The 18,058-nt window shown below is 41.4% G+C and overlaps 1 protein-coding gene across 1 annotated transcript in view; it reads left to right on the top strand.

The window, feature by feature from the left end:
* Nucleotides 1–4,122: 4,122 nt before the first annotated feature.
* The window catches only part of LOC118425023 (alpha-actinin, sarcomeric-like), a 35,678-nt gene continuing 21,742 nt past the window's right edge, over nucleotides 4,123–18,058 (top strand). The window contains 2 exon segments of the mRNA XM_035833841.1: nucleotides 4,123–4,437; nucleotides 17,443–17,677. Of these exon segments, the coding sequence (XP_035689734.1) occupies nucleotides 4,333–4,437; nucleotides 17,443–17,677 (340 nt within the window). The 5' untranslated portion in view covers nucleotides 4,123–4,332.

The following is an 18,058-nucleotide window of genomic DNA, read 5'->3' as shown; positions in this document are numbered from 1 at the left end:
TTTTAAGGTGTCACAATGTAAAGTAAATGGCACAGTTGCTCTGTATAGTTTACCAATGAGTTCCAGTTGATGTACATAATATTGCGCAAGAATATTGCTGAAAATAAATCTTTTCTGATGGCACCTTGAAGTGTGTCTTTTTAGTGTTGTGCATTCTTACAAATTTTCTACACAGCTGCTTGTTTTGCTCCACTTCAGGTTAAGCAGTATCTTTTCCCTTTCTATCTTCCTTTAAACCTCTCCAGAAGAGATAACATTAGCTATGACCTACAGGATGAAGACTGTTCAGAATCATGGACATACATATATAGCTGTTCAGGTCAATGGCCATGTAGCTATTCAGGGCCATGGACAGGTAGCTGTCAGGACCACAGGCATGTAGCTGTTCAGCACTATGGACATCTAGCTGTCAGTGCTATAGACATGTATTATTATTATATGTAACTGTTCAAGAGCACCCTGGACAGGTAGCTGTCAGTACCATAGACATGCAGCTGATCATGGTCAGGACCATGGACATGTAGCTGTTCAGGACCATGGACAGGTAGCTGTCAGTACCATAGACATGCATGTAGGTGTTCAGCACCACGGACAGGAAGCTCTCAGTACCATAGACATGTAGCTGTTCAGAACCATGGACATGTAACTGTTCAGGACCATGAACATGTAGCTGTTCAGGACCATGGACATGTAGCTGTTCAGAACCATGGACAGGTAGCTGTCAGTACCATAGACATGCATGTAGATGTTCAGCACCACAGGCAGGTAGCTGTCAGTGCCTTAGACATGTAGCTGTTCAGGACCATGGACATGGAGCTGTTCAGAACATCTGCATGTAGCTGGTCACGGCCATGGACTAGTAGCTGTTCAGAACCATGGACTTGTAGCTATTCAGAACCATAGACATGCAGCTGTTCAGGACCATGGCCATGACCCTGTTCAGGACCATGGACATGTAGTTGTCCAGTACCACGGACAGGTAGCTTTCAGGACCATAGACATGTAGCTGTCAGTACCATAAACATGTAGCTGTCAGTACCATGGATTTGTTGCTGTTCAGCACCATGGACATGTAGCTGTTCAGTACCATAGACATGTAGATGTTCAGGTCCACGGACAGGTATCTGTCAGGACCATAGACATGTAGCTGTTCATAACAATGGACATGTAACTGTTCTAGGCCATGGACATGTCACTGTACCTTTAGCTAGATTTAGATGAAGTGCTATTCAATTCATATCTTAAAGAGCTATTTTCTGCATTTCTTCAACACCATATTGACTGTTAAAGACTTAACCATCCTTGCTTCTAGTATATCATTCGACACATCGTCTCATGCTTTGAACATTAAGGTATATAAAACTTTCATTTCACACCACAAAGGTAGTAAACTCAACTTGCTGGACTGTTTTGCTATACAATCAATGCCATTAATTTAATCTATTAGGATAACATACTGCCATGTATGGCCAGAATCTCCCAGTAGTAATGAATCTATATACATAAAATGCCATACAATATAACAGCAATGTTATGATTGGCCTTGTTTGAGTTTGAGTTTGTTGTACATTTGCTTTACGTTTGCCTTTCCTCCGACATTAGCATTGCAGATTTTGCCAACATCGCCAGATGGCACCAAGTTGCCACCCTCCGAGTAACATTTTCTGTAACTTTAAAGCAACGCCCAAATTACAGGACTTCATCACAGAAGTAAAGTGATATATCATAACGTTATATATGATATACACAACTAAAAGAAACGCAACCGCAACGGTCGCACTTTCAAAGTACACGCCTTTTATCTGTCCTTTCCTTTGAAGACTTTGAAACCTTGGCAGGGTCAACGACCCCCTACAGACCTAACCATAAACAGCAGGCTGGGGAATCCAGTGCGAGTAACGCTGTTGCGACCTTGGTGGTAAAGGTTGGAACATGCATCGGCGTGCGTGCGCAGTATGACCCGGTATGGCTGAATCCATGGGATTTCGCCCCACCCATCTTGTCAAAGATTTTATTCCATGTGCACCATCTACACTGTTCTTGGTTCTACGCAGCTACTATTGAAATCCCGGCCCAAACTTTCGATGCTGCATGACCCTTAGTCTTACTTCGCCGATCTCTGGCTATGGATATCAGAATCTATTATTATTTTGTTGGACACATCATCATATAATTGCTGGACCAGGCGATCTGTAGTTGAAACCCAAGTCGACTCACCCTACCACACGGAAAATTCACAAACTATAATAAGCATGAGGGTGCAGTCCTTATCAAATTCTGTACTGTGTAGGACTATTTCGGGACCTGCTAACAAATTTAGAAAGCCGGCCGTATGGCTGTGGGTGTGGGATGGTCTGGCTTGAACTGAAAATACTTCCTTCAGTTTGAATCACTTCTCAGAACACGGAAAAGTTTCCAGCTCCTTGTCGTCACAATATCATTGGAATTTACTTATAACTTCGTTATATTATACGTTGCCTGGAATCGAATTCATCAGCAGGCGGCCCTCTGTCAAGTGTCACATGTTTCACTTGAAATAATCGATAATATCGTATCTTCCAGCTTCAAGTTCACGATCGGCCAAATCAATCAACTTTATTTACATTTTGGAAGTGATAAGGGAAACTCGTTGTCAAGAACTTTCGCGGAATATGGCAATTGCAGAGATGCCCCGCCGGACGGTGATAAAGTACTAGTACTACAGAGGCCCTACTATCATCGTCCCTGTTGGACTGGGAGGAACTATGACATAGACGTAGTACAATGCTAGACTTTAATGAGGGGTTGTGTTGTTTTTCTACTGTAAACCATATTAGAAGAAAATGCCGAACTGCTATTGGCAACCTGATCTTATAGAATTTGACCGTGTATTTACAATTTACAATATCTGCCATTTCAAGCCATAACCTTGAGTTAGAAGCCGGCTTGACCCGAAGGCTCCAATTCCGACAGTAACTTTTAGATGCCAATAAAAGCACCTTGACCCCACATTGTCTGGAATTGTGCGTTTCTGTCTCCAGACTCTGGCATCAACTCACTGATTGTCCGTTCCGGCTTGAGCCATTCGTTGCTTGTAATGTTGATATCAATATGAGAATTTCTTTTAAAACTCTTGTGCAAGCTCCAAGTGTGCGTGCAGCTCCGAAGTTGTCAAAACACGCAACCGTAAACCTATATTAAATTACGAGCTCGTAACATTGTCATATTTGTTGGGCGTTTCCGCCATGACGTCATGATCTTGTAATTTCTCAAGTTAAAGCGATAATATGCAGCTTTGTCTGATGAGTCCAGATCATTTTTTGTAATAGGAAAATCTGGAAAATTGTGCATTACCTTCCTGGTCGATCTCGTTTCCGTCCGCGGCTGCTGACATTAAAGCACAGAAAATATTATGTTACCGGTCATGGCATGAACATTCCAAATGGCGGCGGTAGTCAGTTAAGGTAACATTACGTATTTTTAAAAATACCTGTTTTAATACCTGCTACAAGTTTGCGTTACAGCGTAATTAGTTTGAAGTTAAAAAGACTTGTCACATCTAACGTTATGTATATGTCTGGTGTATGTGCTTGAGACAGGTAAAATATCATTTTCAAATCTAAGCAGTTAGAAAAGTTGTGTTTGATCAAGTCAATAACCTTCTCACATAACGTTATATCAACCTTTTCCGTTAGCCCGAGCATTGAACCTTTGACAAATGTAACGTTAACGCTAACGTTATAAATCATGAACCTTGACAGTTTCTCTGTGTGGTAACGTGATAGCAGCTAGCCACAATTTTTTTCCCTTCGTTCATGGTGAATAACGAAACTAATTCATCTACACCCAAGTCAAGAATGTTTAGGTCCTATCAACTTTCAATGAATATTAACGTTAACTTAATGATCCTGAAATATTCATTGACGTATCCTGAAATATTGTTAATTTGACTAAATAAGTTTGTTGCACGTCTTCTATCATTGATACAACTGTTCTATTAAACGTACATCAGCAAATGGTATAAATGACGTATTAAAAAATCTATTTTGACAGTCTGCAGCACTTGAACTTCCCCTTGCATGCGGCGCAGTGGTTGGTTCCTGCTGATGCAGTGTTCACATAGTCCTGATCAACGCGTCGATTCTCCCCAGTCGGGCTGTGGGCTCTGGGTGGTCACGTGGGTCTGTTATTTCTTGGCGGGGTCATCCCGTCGCGCAGGACCGAGTAGCGCCGAGTCTCTTCCGCCGAACACCACGCTTCAGCCTGCCGTACCCTGGTCCCGAGCCGGTACGCGCTGGGCTGGCCAACCCTGACTTTGCCTGGTAGCTGAGGGTGTACGGAACAGTATCCATCATGGCGGAGTACGAATATGAATACGAGCAGGATTACATGGGACAGGAGGACGAATGGGAGCGGGAAGGGTTGCTCGACCCCGCCTGGGAGCGCCAACAGAGGAAGGTCGGTACAACTGATCAAACGAAGTCCGAAGGGAGAAAACATAGCTTTAAGCAAGCAAGCGCCTACATCTAGTGGCCTATTAGCTGATTTGTACGCCTGATTTTGATTAGTGCATTCGTCTAGGATTTTCCGTATGTGCAACCGTTTTGTAGTACTTTTGAATTTGAAAATCGAAGCGGCCAACATGGCTGAAAGTCAAACAACTTGGGTAGCGTGACTAAAAATAGTCGCATAGTTGGCTCCGAGAAACATTCGGCACGGTCAGCTCCAAATTAGGAAGTGCATAACATTGATAGAGCCTTGAATCGCCCCCTCGTATGTGCAGTATGTACCCTCAAATATACAATAGCGAAGCTTTCAGGTGAGAAAATGAGCAACAAGGAGTAAGGAAGGCGGTCATGAGTGCTCCCGAGCTGACGTCATCAACTGGTATGCCGAAAATGCGCCTCCCTTTCTTGGTATATCAACATAGTATGTACCAGAAAACTTCGCCAGATTTCTTGCAAAGGACACAAATCAGAAAACACAATTGTGATGTTTAGGTTATTCTTTAAACAGAATTGAGTAATAGACATTCAGAGTTCTACATCATCACCAGTTTCTGGAATAGTATAGCTCAGCATGGACAACGTATATGGACAAAACTTCTCAGATATGCTCTTTTATTAGCAATGGACAGACCCCATGTGAGTTCATAGGAAAATGGTGCCCTTAGTACACTGTTCTTATTGAGATTGGTGAGAAGAGCCTGACTTTCCAACAAGCTGGTGTTACTATTACGATCAGGGTTTTAGAGTGCCTAAGTCAACATATTTTTGATTGGGTTTCAAATTAAAAATAGAACAGGGTACTATATTACACCAGTTGGGTGCACACCACTGCTGAGTTGGGTCACCTACCCAGTGAGGGGAATCGAGCTCATACCAGTCCATTGTTTGTTCTAAACAAGACAGGCAAATCAAGAAGCACGTCTGATGGTTTGCCTGAAGAAATTATACCCCGTTCGAGGCGTGACCCACATCACTTTGCCAGCCAAGCATGTTTAAATTTTGGTGCAAGTTCCATGTTCGAATATTTACTAAGTACGTGGTGTCATTCCTGTGGAATGTTTGAGATGCGGTGAGGAGGAACCGCTGGCTCGGGAATCCGGCCAGTGTGTTGGAAAAGTTGTTTGGATCCTCTCACGTTTGGGGTCTAGGAAGGGCAGCATGTGCCCTGCAGCTTGGTCTTGAGGCTTCCGGCTCAGGATGGCCCTTGTAAGGAAACTCTGCAAGTGGTATTGAATTGCCCATGGCCATAAATGGGCACCAACTCCAACCCATGTGTCCCCTATGTATTTAAATCACACCAACAGAACGCTGCCAAAGAAATCAGTCGGAAACCAGTGAGGGCAACCTCTCTGTTTTGAAATAGGGAATCTTCCAGAATTGGGAAAGTGACAATGACCCCACGAGGGAAACCAGTATTTTTTTAATGATTTACAAGGAACCAACAGTAAAATTCAAAAGAGGATGGGAGACTTTATGTTTTGTTGATAACAACAGAGTAGCCTTTGTTTGAGGAGGAATTCACAGTCAACATTGCTATTTCCTACGAGATGTGTTTCTTCCCCTTGTGGTAGTAAATCTGGAGGAAAGAAAGATTTGACATTGCCAGTTCACATGCAGTATCAGAAGTTGGTTCTCTGTTGCGTTACGTGGCCTTTACTTTAGCTAGGATGTTTGGCGTCTAGCGTGGGACACACCTTTGTGATTGGTGTATCGGGTGTCAAGAGAAGCCTTGGCAAAACCTGCACAGGTGATTTGTAAGATGGTAGCCTTGAAGTATGTCCACACAAAGGCCACAACATTACAGTATTACTTGTTGTAAGCTTTTGACTTCTATCAGCAGAAGAAAATAGGAATTGATGAGGGGAAAATCCCAGTCATGGGAAGGGAAATGGCACTGTAATGCCAATGGGAAATGCACTCGCTTTCTGATGAGAGGCTACTTACTCTGCTGCATAGTAAATATTTACTTATTTTGGGCCCCTTTTGTAGTTTTGCATGTGATACCAGGCCAATGGTACGCTTAAGGGTGGGCTGAAAGAATCTCTGTGTTCTTGTGTTGGCTTTGGGTAGCTGTAACGCTAGGTGAAGCATGTAGTGGAGATAGAATGGGCCCACTGCAAGGAATTTCTTTGCAAGACAGTCATTCCTGGTAAATTCCTGTCATTCATACGAAGAGAAGTTATTCCATCAAGATTGCACGATTTCCCATAAGTTTGGGTTTAGAACTTCAGTTAAAATGTTATAGTGGGTAGTTAGGTCAGAAGAATCTTGTAATAGTGAAACATGATACTGAACTAACAAGCTTAGGAGCAGGTCCCCTGGACACTTCTGTTTTGCTGCACACTGCCTTGCTGGGGTAGGACCCCATGTCCAGTGTTGAAATTATAAAGTTTGATAGCATTGAAAAGTTGAAAGCCTGTTTTGGTTGGTCCTGAATGAGTAGGTCTGTGGATTATTGATTTTTTTTAGAACTGTCCCCTATTGTTAGATAACAACCATGGAGAAATTCTTCATACCAAATGTCCTAAGCTTAGGTATCCTTTCTTTGCTCCAGGACAAACATGCAATGCTTGATGTGATTTGCAAAGTATCTCTGTCTTCACACATTTGTCACAGTCCTGTAGCAGCAGCATTTAGCATGTAAGACTGGTTGGTATGGTATACAGTACTATGTAGCACTGCATTTTTCCTAGCATAACAATGTGGGTGTGGCCGATTCCCATTGAAGAACAGAAGACACAATGAATATTTGTCCAGATTGGAAATTAATGGGCATGATAGCACAGATAGTAAAACCTGTCACACAGTGTCTGGTCCTATTGTCCCTGCTGGTTTGCATAATGACAGAATTTTCCTAATTCAGACTTTCAGTTGTCATCATTTTGTCATTTTTTCCCATATACAAATCTGATTCTGAGCACTATATTGCAGGACAATCCATGAAAGGAAAAGAAAGAGGAATGAAAACCATGGAACTGAAACCATTAATGGACTGGTGAAACTGCCAATATGTAGGGATTGGTTTGGAAAGAAGCTTTGATCTTTGAGTTCCTGTATCTAAGGCTCTGTCTGCCAGCTTCCAGTAGGAATAACATGAGTAAGAATGTTAGATCAAACAGGAAATCATGATCAAAGTAAAAGTTATGAGTCACTGGCCTGTGCATCTTTCCCATGCCCATATAAGGTATGATTGCCACCTCACCTGTGACAATAGTTCTAATCACAAGACTTGATGGCTTGTGTTACAGAAAGATTATATGTCAGGCTGGTATTTCAGGGCCAGAAAGAGACACAGGGTCAGATATTTCAGAACACCCTTTCTGGCTGCTTCAAGTCCAGGAATTTGTGGATATACAAAATAAGAGGATTAATGGAAAGTCTGTGTTTGCATTGACTCACCTCAAGAGTTTCCCTTTCTGGGGCACCTTGGGAAGTTAGGTTGAGCTCTGCTTGCAAACATTTTCTTGTTGAACTTCATGAATGTGCAGTGTATCTAACAGTGATAAGGGTATAGTGATAATGATCTTCAACATACTCAAACCAAGGCAACTGTGCTAGTCATTTGCTAAGCATGATTAACATTCCTTATTGAAGACCTGACCACGGTATTGATTAATCATTACGATATTACATTTAAAAACCTGAGCACTGCAGGGACACAATAGGTATAGTATGGACCATTCCATTTGTCAGAATATAAAGATGCCAACTTTTTTTTCTTTGGAAAAGCAAAACTTCTGTTTTTCTCCAGATTCCCCTCCTATGCAGAATCTGGATATTTCAAGGCAAGGGACGTTTCAAACCCACTGTGACAGCTGGAATGTTGGTACAACTCCAAGAGTCATTGGCCATTACCCCTTTTATTGTAAATGGCTGGGCTTCATTCAAAAGTGAGCCTGTGAATGATGTGAAATACTCTTTCAAGAAATGTGTGATCAAAGATCTTACTACGTTATTAAACATTGTCTAGTGAACCATCCGTCAAATTTTACTTTGTATTACTGATAGTGATAGTAAAAACAAGAAGCACTTGTTCCTTATTCTAGTTGGCTCATGTTGCGTTTCACTCATCACTCCAAGTTTACCAATTGGCCACAACCTGCATGCATGACCCCCTACTGTATAATAACCTGGGTTATTTAGAATTTCTGTATGCACAAGATGAGCTTGGCAGTTCTTGGCAACAGATCTGTTTTCTTAGATTGTATTTGAGATCTTACGCAAAGCAGGTTCAAACTCTGGCCTTACTGACATTATTATCCCAATTGCTTCAAGATGGTTTTGGGACGGTCAAGTACATATTAGGAGTTAACTTTGTTTGCTGTATTCCATCAGTATGATTACTCATCAGATTAGTTTGGGGCTGTTGTCAACACCAGTTAACTTGAATCAATATGACGCTCTCTCCCACAACACTGGGGAGACTGTTCCATAGTCTGCAATGGTGGTTATGTTAACGTTGAATTCTCTACAACTTTCCATTTAGGATGTATGTATGAAATTTAGAATTGTAGAAATTAAAGCTCATGTCTTGCAATCTATAAACGTTGTGGTGGTCATGTCCAACTTTTGCCAATTTCTAAACAAGATTCCTCTTGCTGTACAAATACTAGTATGAAAGAAAAATGCCTGCTAGACTTAGAATGAATTTAGCATAGATGACTTTAGTCCATCAGCATTTAACTTTAAATTCATCGGAGTTCCCAAATTACACGAGGAAAAAACTGTTTTCCATGTCTGCATCAAGGAATTTCCCTCCAAAATTTCAACTGAATCTGTGGTCTTCTTGAGATATCTGACCCAAAAGCTCATAGTCATATCGACTAATCTAAATGTATGCTGTTTACCAAATGCAAACACATATGAAATATGCATTGCATGCAAATCCTGTCTTTTCTAGCTAAGGGTGTTGCATGTTCATGTGTAGCACTATTTGAGTTTTTCAGATTCTTGTGTGAGGGTCACCCCCTTGTTGTAGACCTAATGGTGATATTCAATACCAAAGATGCCATAAATATCCTATTACCCCTGTGTGATGGTATAGCCCTATTGTATCTATTAATAGTATAGATTTGGTGGATGGAAATATGAGAAGAGAGGGATGGGTCTGGGTATTTATGGTAGGGGAGAGTGGAAGGAAGTCTCCGGGTTACTCCATGTGGGAAGTCGGGCACCAAACAGAAGCAGGAAGGAAGCACACATGGTGCAAACAGACAGATAGCTGGGCCAGCCTTGCGTCTTGTTGTTACATTTGTGTGTCTGAGACCCGTGCCGAAACACTGGAGAACAAAGTATCACTGCTGCATCTGCACACGGCTTTGCTTTTCAAAGGACTGTCTCAGCGGGCCCTCCCATTCTGGCGAGGGTGTTATCTGTGGACTGCAGATGGCCATGGGTTCATGGCCACTGTCAGGCTGTAGCAGGGGCAGCTTAGATCTAGCTTTACTTCCTTGTCTGCTTATCAGCACAAAGACAAGGAGGGGATGATCGGAAAAGCATCAGTTTATTACCGGATAAAAGTGTCTGAAGAACTTACTATGATCAGGAGTTTTGACTGAAAGAAATTTGTGCACTGTGCTGTTTTGTCGACCTTTGTTGACAGAAACTTGTTAGGTATGTCGGGAGAACACAGTGTCATTCACCTTCTAACCTTTGGATTATCTTTCTGCACAGTAATGTCATAGTTGCTGTAAGAAACAAATCTATCCTTGGGTCGACGTGTGCTTACCCATGTACACATTAATAGCAATGAAAAGAAGCTTGTCAGAGTATTTACATTATTCCAAAGTTCAAAACTTTTCTTGGGGGAGGGGGGGATAGGGTATTATTATTTTTGATGTAATGAACAAGTCCTAAAATGTTAATGTGGAAGGGAGGGGCCTTTACAAGGTGTTTCATTGTAGTAACTTTGTTATTTTTTTTGCGTTTCAAAATGTTCCTGGCGCACAACTTGGTGGATCTGGTTTTTACCTTTTTCACTACTATTCAAACTAAATTGTGAATTGTTTTTCTTCTGCTGTTTCAAGAAAAACATTTTAGTATCCATAATCCAGTAAAAAAGCTTGCATGATTGCTTAACAAGGTAGATGTAAACAAGATTCCTGATTGTGTACAAGTTTTACTCCATCCGCTCAAAATTGATGGCTTATAGCAGCAGGAAGTACTGCAAAATGCTATAACTGACAAGGTCAAAAACCCCACTTAGTAGAAATCTAGGTGGAAAGCACTGTTTAAATAGTCAACATGTTTGATAGAGTTTCTAGTTTGGAAAGCTACACAAGTCTATTGAAGATTTGAAGAAACCACACACCACCAAGTAGTAATTGATGCAGTGTAAAGTAAGCTTTCCTGAATGATGAGGTGTGAAGGATAGCATAATGATGTGTGGGGATGTTTGTTTTACCATCATTCTAAAAGGAAACAGGTGTGAACAGTTAATCTGCATGATACCTGTTGTTTAAACAGGGTAAAGGAAATTAGATAATGTTATGAACACAAAAAGTGTGTATAGACTAAAGCTCATGGATTGGAAGTGTACTTTCCCCCCCTTAAGTGTTTCGTTGTCATATCATTCAAAGCATTGAATACTTTGTCGTTCTATCATTTAAGCAATTGAATGTGTTCTTGACCTTTCTTTAAAAAAAGCTATCTCTTGGAAAGGGTTTTGATTTTGTTATATTGTTTTCAGTAAAGAACTTCTAGTTGATACTGGGTTTTAACTTGCCTTTACACCTTGTCATACACAGTAGAAGCCAGTTAATTGCACAACGGATTAACGTACACTTCTGTTAAATGCACGGAATCCCCAAATCCCAAACAGGTGCGGTCCAGCTAGATAACTTCGCACTATTGCACAAGCCGGACAATTGCACGAAATTCACTGGCAAATAGGACGTGCAATTAAGCAGCTTCTACTGGACCAAATTTAACATCATAGTTACACGAAAACCAGTCATTTGTACCTTGAGCTGTCATCTAAATTCTGCAAAATATTAAAGCAGTAAGCCTATCCCGGGCCATGGTTGGTTGTGTCTAGCAGCTCTGGTGAGGTATGTGATGGTCTATGTCGTACTGACAGCCATTGTCTGTTCCCCATCCCTGGCATATTTGCTCTGCCAGCCAGCCTTGGCAGCATGGCGTGACATGCTTGGTGCGGCTTGCCAAGTGCCATACTCGGTCCAGGATTGTCGGCCGTGGGGGAAATAGATGGGATGCCAGTCTCCCTGTGATACTTGACAAAGTCTGACTGGTACCTTCCCTTCCTGCATCTTGTGTATATGCAAAAAGTGCTGGTCGTCAGTGTGTGTACTTTCAGAGGTGTGTCGGGGCCTAGGCTAAACATTCCAGGCTTTGCACCGTTATGAAAACATCACGCCAGCCTACCTGACCTGTGAAATTATGGGTGGATTCCAGAGAAAGACTATTACTATAAATCCTCTACTGAAAGCTACCTGCATGCACAGGTTAATCAGGTGCTCACAGGAACACCTCTTTCATAAACAGAAGACTTACTTATCTGTTGACTGTGGACTGTAACAGAAAAACTGATAAACAATTGTATTATTCTGGTATCCAGGTAAGCCTATCTTTGCCTGGTCCATTACCAAGACACAGAGAGGGTTCTGTTGGCCCATAGGGGTAGAATGCCACCCTAGTTGCACAGAGAGACCAAGGAAATATCAAAAGCTTGGGTGGGAAAGGAAGGTAGATTTTTGTTGTTCCCTCTCTGTAACTCGTATACCTCTCTCTACAATGCAAGCAAGGCTCATATATTTGTCAAAGCACTTGACTCAGTAGCATTTCAGGAGTTGTATTTTCTATGGTACTTGCTACTGCACACTAGAGCACTTCAAAGACTGAATAAAGTGTTTTTGTGCCAATTCATCACTGCCATGCACATGCAGTGTTGCTGAAGATAACTACTTCTATATGTCTGGTAGTATCGCCAGGTAATTATTGAATAATTGTTATAAATGACAACCGGATTCAAAGTATTACATTGCTGTTTGTTGTTCACACTGCCACACCCCCACTGTTAGAGAGAGTGCTTTCTGATAATTCAGTAGTGCTATGTTTGCAGGACCTCACCTTGTTGCAAGAGGGGGCGGGCCCAGCAAACATGCCAGATGAGATCAGGTGACTTCAAAGTCTGCCAGTCTAAATTTACAACCTTTTACAGGGGCGGGATTGTTATGCCAGTCTGAAGTTCAGTTTCTGCACGTTCAAACGGTGTCTCTTTGTTTGGATTATCAATGTTAACAACCTATTTTTACTTATGTTAGCCTTGATTAATGGCCATGTGGACAGGTGGCTGCTGTGCAGAGCCAAGTGATGAAGGAATCCAACCTCCTGCATCCACATCCAAATGGAATTAGTCATGCTCAATATCTAATTAGGATAGGAACCCAAGTAGCAGTGGTGTATCAAAGTATACTTACAAATACCCATCTTATGGCTAAATAGCATTGTTTCATGACCGTATATTTCAATTGTAGTTTTTTTCTTTATTTGTTGGTACTCTCACTCTGAGATACTGGACTGTTGGAGGATATCTACTTGCTCCTAAAATGAGAGTCAATAACCTGTAGTTTGTTGATACCTAAAACCACAGCATCAAAGCATCAAGTTTAATAGTCTGTGTAACACAAACTCCGCTGTCCAGGGCTCTAACTGGCCCCTCCCCGCGGATAGTGGGCCGGCGGATGTTTGGCGGGCTGCTATAAGCGAGATTTAATCAGGCTACAAGTTTAAGGTCTACTACATGTCTTATCCCAGCTTTGTTTGCTTGTGTTCCACTATGCCATGTTTTTGCACCTCAGTGCTTGAGAATGAACCATGTCATTTCGTGTACCCTTCTGCGTGCTTTGACTTTACTCCTATATTGGTACCAGATAAGTCAGCAGAGAGGTTAGACCTTTCTGTAAATGTCCCACATATCAGTGACAGAGAAGCCTCAGATACAGATGGGTTCCAGCTTCTTAAGGAGATAAGAGAAGGAATGCTGAGCCTTAAAACATCTTGAAGACATCAGATTTTACTTCTCTAAGTAATTTCATGGTACCAAGGTGGGGTGAACCTGTCTGGTGTGTGAATGGATGCAGTGTTTCAGCAGCAGTGGGAGGGGGGCAATGTTTGCCCTAAGCAGAAAGCATATCCACCCCCTGTGACATCCATGACCCAACTGTGAGGCTCAACCAAATAACTGTTCTGTTTCTTGCTTTTACAATGTAAAAGGGTGCTCAACCTGGCTTGTTGATCGACCAGTGTTGTGGAAAAAACTGTTTATTATTTTTGTCTTGGATAAAGCTATATACAGTTTAAAGAGTCTGATAAAACATTGCTGTGTCAAGCTTGCAGCAAATCTATTGTAGAAATATAACATTGCTTTTATTAGGATGCAGAACCATAAAGCTATAACAGGTGGCAGTTTCACATGGGAATGCATGCTTACGCAGCTTAGCCAATTCTAAAACACTTGTAAAGAAGTTCTGCATGTTTGAGCTTTTGCCTTCTGTAAGAAGACTGAAGAAGAATCCAACCGATCTACATTACCGACTTCTTATACCAACATCTTATAACAGCCTGTTGTTGACCTGGTCTGATCTGTTGGAACGGCTGTTCTGCATGAGATAATTGCTTATTCAAGTTATTGCATGTTCCTCCACTGGGTTTGAGCAAATGGAAAGAATAGGGTTTGAGATGGCTTGCACAAAAGCCGTTGAGAGTCATATCCAACATGTCTATAATATTACATGTAAGCTATATATTCAGTTCAACTACACATCATTGGCACACACCATTTGAAAGTTTGAAGATGTGTCACCTTTCTCAGCTTTCCACTGTTGAAATCAGGATTATCTAACCAGCCAAACTGAAACCACTTTTGGCCCCTGCCTTGCGGTACTTCACTCAGATTGGGCCTGGGAAAATCCCCCTAAAATCACCTAGTATGACCTTGGGAAAAGTATATACTCTGAGGAAATCCTAAAAGGAAACTGAGTTAATTGAGTCATCAACTGTTTGACCTGGATTTGAGGCTGGTGGTTAGAATTTTGACATCTTGTCTGACATTGGTAATGGGAGGCAGCCACCAGCTCTCTTTCTGTCACTCAGGCCCAATGACACATCTGTTTGCTGTATTCCATTGGGAGGCCTTTCCATATCAGCAACTGCTGCAAGTTCACTCTCACTGTAAACTAAAGTGCTCATACTTTGGGCTGGTTTTTGATGGTGTCAGTGAAACTGGCCAACACATAAATTTCCAAAACATGCCTTCATAACATAATACCTAGAATTCTCTGTCACCTGGAAGGTTGCAAATTTCTAAAGTATGAAATTGCAATGTACATATCCTCCAAATGATTACAGATTGCCAAAGAATAATAACAGATTGGCTACGGTCTACGGATATTAGTATTCCATGTTATTCATATCCCATGTCCATCATGGTGATGAAAAAAATGGTTCATTTTCTGTCAGGTGCTTCTCATGTTTCTCCAAAGGTTTACATATGCAACATTGTAAGGATAAGGTTACATGTAGATGATGATTGTAATTACATTTCTGAGGGCCCATATTGAGTCAGATGATGAAAAGTTTCAACCATTGATTTTGCAACTCAGTTATATCATGTTTTTGTCTCAGTTACTCAGTGTCATACAGGTGTCCAGCGTAAATAGGTTATTAGCTGTGCTTCTATTGCTGCTCTGTGCTGTTACATTTGCACCTAGTATGAATAAACAAGACCGGCTGGGAACCTGCTGTTCATTCTGCTATGTTGATGGTGAGCGGATATTGGCAGGGCCACTTGGCCATTATCCGCCAGAATGCTGATTGTCTGAACAGAATAATGAGTAGAAGAAATATGAAACATGGCAACCTGGATAACCAAATGAAATTACGGCCTGTCGTTTTTATTTTGTAGCTCCTGCACAGATTAACTGAAAAAGAATTACTATAACATATGAGCTTCACTCAAATTGAACACTTTATTCGAGCAGGTTACCGGTTGCTTGCGTTTCCTTAGACGGTGCTATTGATTAGGGCTTTATTGATTTTCTTTCATTTTGGCCTTGGGTGACTTGTAGAGAGGGCCATTGTTGGGTTTCTAAAGGAGGCCTCCAAAATCCCAATCGTTCTAAGGCACATTCTGAACTATTATTCTGTCCTGGTCTGATTGAAAACTTGTACAAATAACAAAGTGTGATTTCCGGCAAACTGCAGTATCAGGGCTCAGATGCATTCCCAGGATTACTGGGTGATTGGGTCTCTGGAAAATCTGTCTGGAGTCAGGCTCTCATTAGGAAAGGTTCAAATGTCCAGTTTTTGTTGTTAGGTATGAAATAGTAAGTGTATGTTGCACTAGATCAAAGTTAAATAAAGAACTTGGAAAATAGACTGTCCTACATAAGATAAATTGCAGTAGACCTGTTGGAAGAAGAACAAGACAAACAGGTGACAAAACTTGGGTAGACATACTACAATCTGAGACAAAGGACCTATACATAATTCATAAGGAATGAAAAATTTGTGTTTCCAAGAAAGAGGGTCCCAAACCAACTGAAATGTCTCCGTGGCATATTGCTAAAAACCAAAAGAAATGTTTGCCAACTTCTCTAAAAGTTCCAACTTAATATTTTTGACAAAGAGCATGGCTTGACTTCTAGGAATGTATTTGAAGCTGTTAAGGTGCTGGCTGTTGTCAAATATTGCTTTTGTCCATTGTAATTCTCAAGGGTAATAGGCTAGGCTATTAAGAGTTTGATTGAGTTGTATCAGGTCACTTCTGCAATATGTACAGTTGTCACTTTTTGTGGTGCACAGAAAATGTACACCTTGTCCTAATGCCTTTTGACATCAAGTTGAATGATAGATCAAGATACCTGTTGTTAGTAGTGTTACCACACCCTGCTAGATATAGCCTCCATAGCAGGCTTTCTGGGGCCTTTTTTGGCTCATAATACACTTTTGTTGGCCATTTCTATTTGTACTCGGTCGCTGATTGCTAGCGTTTTCTGATGGCCAGCAAAAGTGTATTATGAGAATATGAGCCAAAAAAAAAGGCTCCAGAAAGCCTGCTATGGAGGCTAGCTAGATAGTGCTTTGTCAAAGTACATTATTTCAGATGCATGAATCCCAGTCTACCCACCAACATTTAAGAACAAGATATATATTGTAGCACATTTTACCAAGGTTGTCCAATATCTGTCAAAACCTCCTGGTGGGCCCAGGCCTCCAATTTGTCAAAGTTGTCATCAGTGATCACTTTCTTAGGGAAAATGGGTGTTGGAAATAAATGTCACCTTTCATGGCAGACTGTAATTGTCTAAATGTCAAACAACTAAAGCACAGTTTGGCATAATTGTTTTCGGGAAGAATTACTTTTTTATGGGTAAAAATAGAGGTAGTAAATTGATAATGTATGTTATTTCATGTAAGAGCTGTATCTAATAAAGTGTGCATCGTCGTAAGTGCAGATGTAGTTTGTGTTAATGCTACATTCCAGATTGGACAAGTTTTCTAAAATTCACTTGTCCTATCGGGCAAGTATATGTCCAAACTAACTTTTCACTTGTCCCGACATTTAAATGACATTTGTCTAAGTATTTTAATTCCATCAATAGAATTCTTTTGTTGTTGGCTCTATTTCTCTGTGTTGTGTATGACTATGAAAGGTAACAAGTATATCAAAATCTCATGGAAAAATCTTGCCCTATTGGACAAGTGGGTTAGGACATGCACCTGGCCGATCAGCACTTTCGCTTGCTCTGGACAATCGGGCTAGTGGACTTATCCGAAAAGTAAATGCCCACCTCACCGCTACTCGCCAGCGTGCTGTATTGTAATAATGTTATTAAGTTCAGCACAGCTGCTAATGATGGGGTGTGGTCACAGCATAGATAAAAAAACGAAAAACCCTGACATTGTTCCCATTCCTGTGTTTTCTGTGTTGCAGACATTCACAGCCTGGTGTAACTCCCACCTGAGAAAAGCCGGCACTCAGATCGAGGCCATCGAGGAGGACTTCAGGAATGGGCTGAAACTGATGCTTCTTCTGGAGGTGATCTCTGGCGAGCGCCTCCCCAAACCAGACCGGGGCAAGCTGAGGTTCCATCAAATTGCCAACGTCAACAAGGCCCTGGACTTCATCGCCAGCAAGGGTGTGAAGCTGGTCTCCATTGGTGCTGAAGGTGCTGCACTTTGCTACCACTTTCTCTCAAATTTGTAGATACACTAAATCAGTGCACAAAATACTGTTTGAGCCAGGTTGTCCAAGTGGCAACCTGAGTCAAAAGCCAGGTTGCGCCATCAACATTTCAGGTTGCCCAACTTTCAAGTTGTTACTTTCTTCACATCAGCTACTTATCCATTATCTTTTCTTCCAGTTATATGTAATACTGTATGTTTTATGTTATAAAAAAATAAATACAAAAGCTTATGCACATAGGTGGGGGAAAAGCAGTGTTCCAACTGCAAAATTTCAGGTTGCGCAGTGTGCAACCTGGGTTTCAAATTAAGTTGCGCCAAGCAAAATATGGTTGCATTTGGCAAGTGGGTATTTCAAGCACTGC

Source organism: Branchiostoma floridae, chromosome 1 (assembly GCF_000003815.2).
Source record: "Branchiostoma floridae strain S238N-H82 chromosome 1, Bfl_VNyyK, whole genome shotgun sequence".
In the NCBI taxonomy this organism is placed as follows: domain Eukaryota; kingdom Metazoa; phylum Chordata; class Leptocardii; order Amphioxiformes; family Branchiostomatidae; genus Branchiostoma; species Branchiostoma floridae.
The sequence above is the reverse complement of the archived record's forward strand: the minus strand, read 5'-3'. Positions and strand labels throughout refer to the sequence as shown.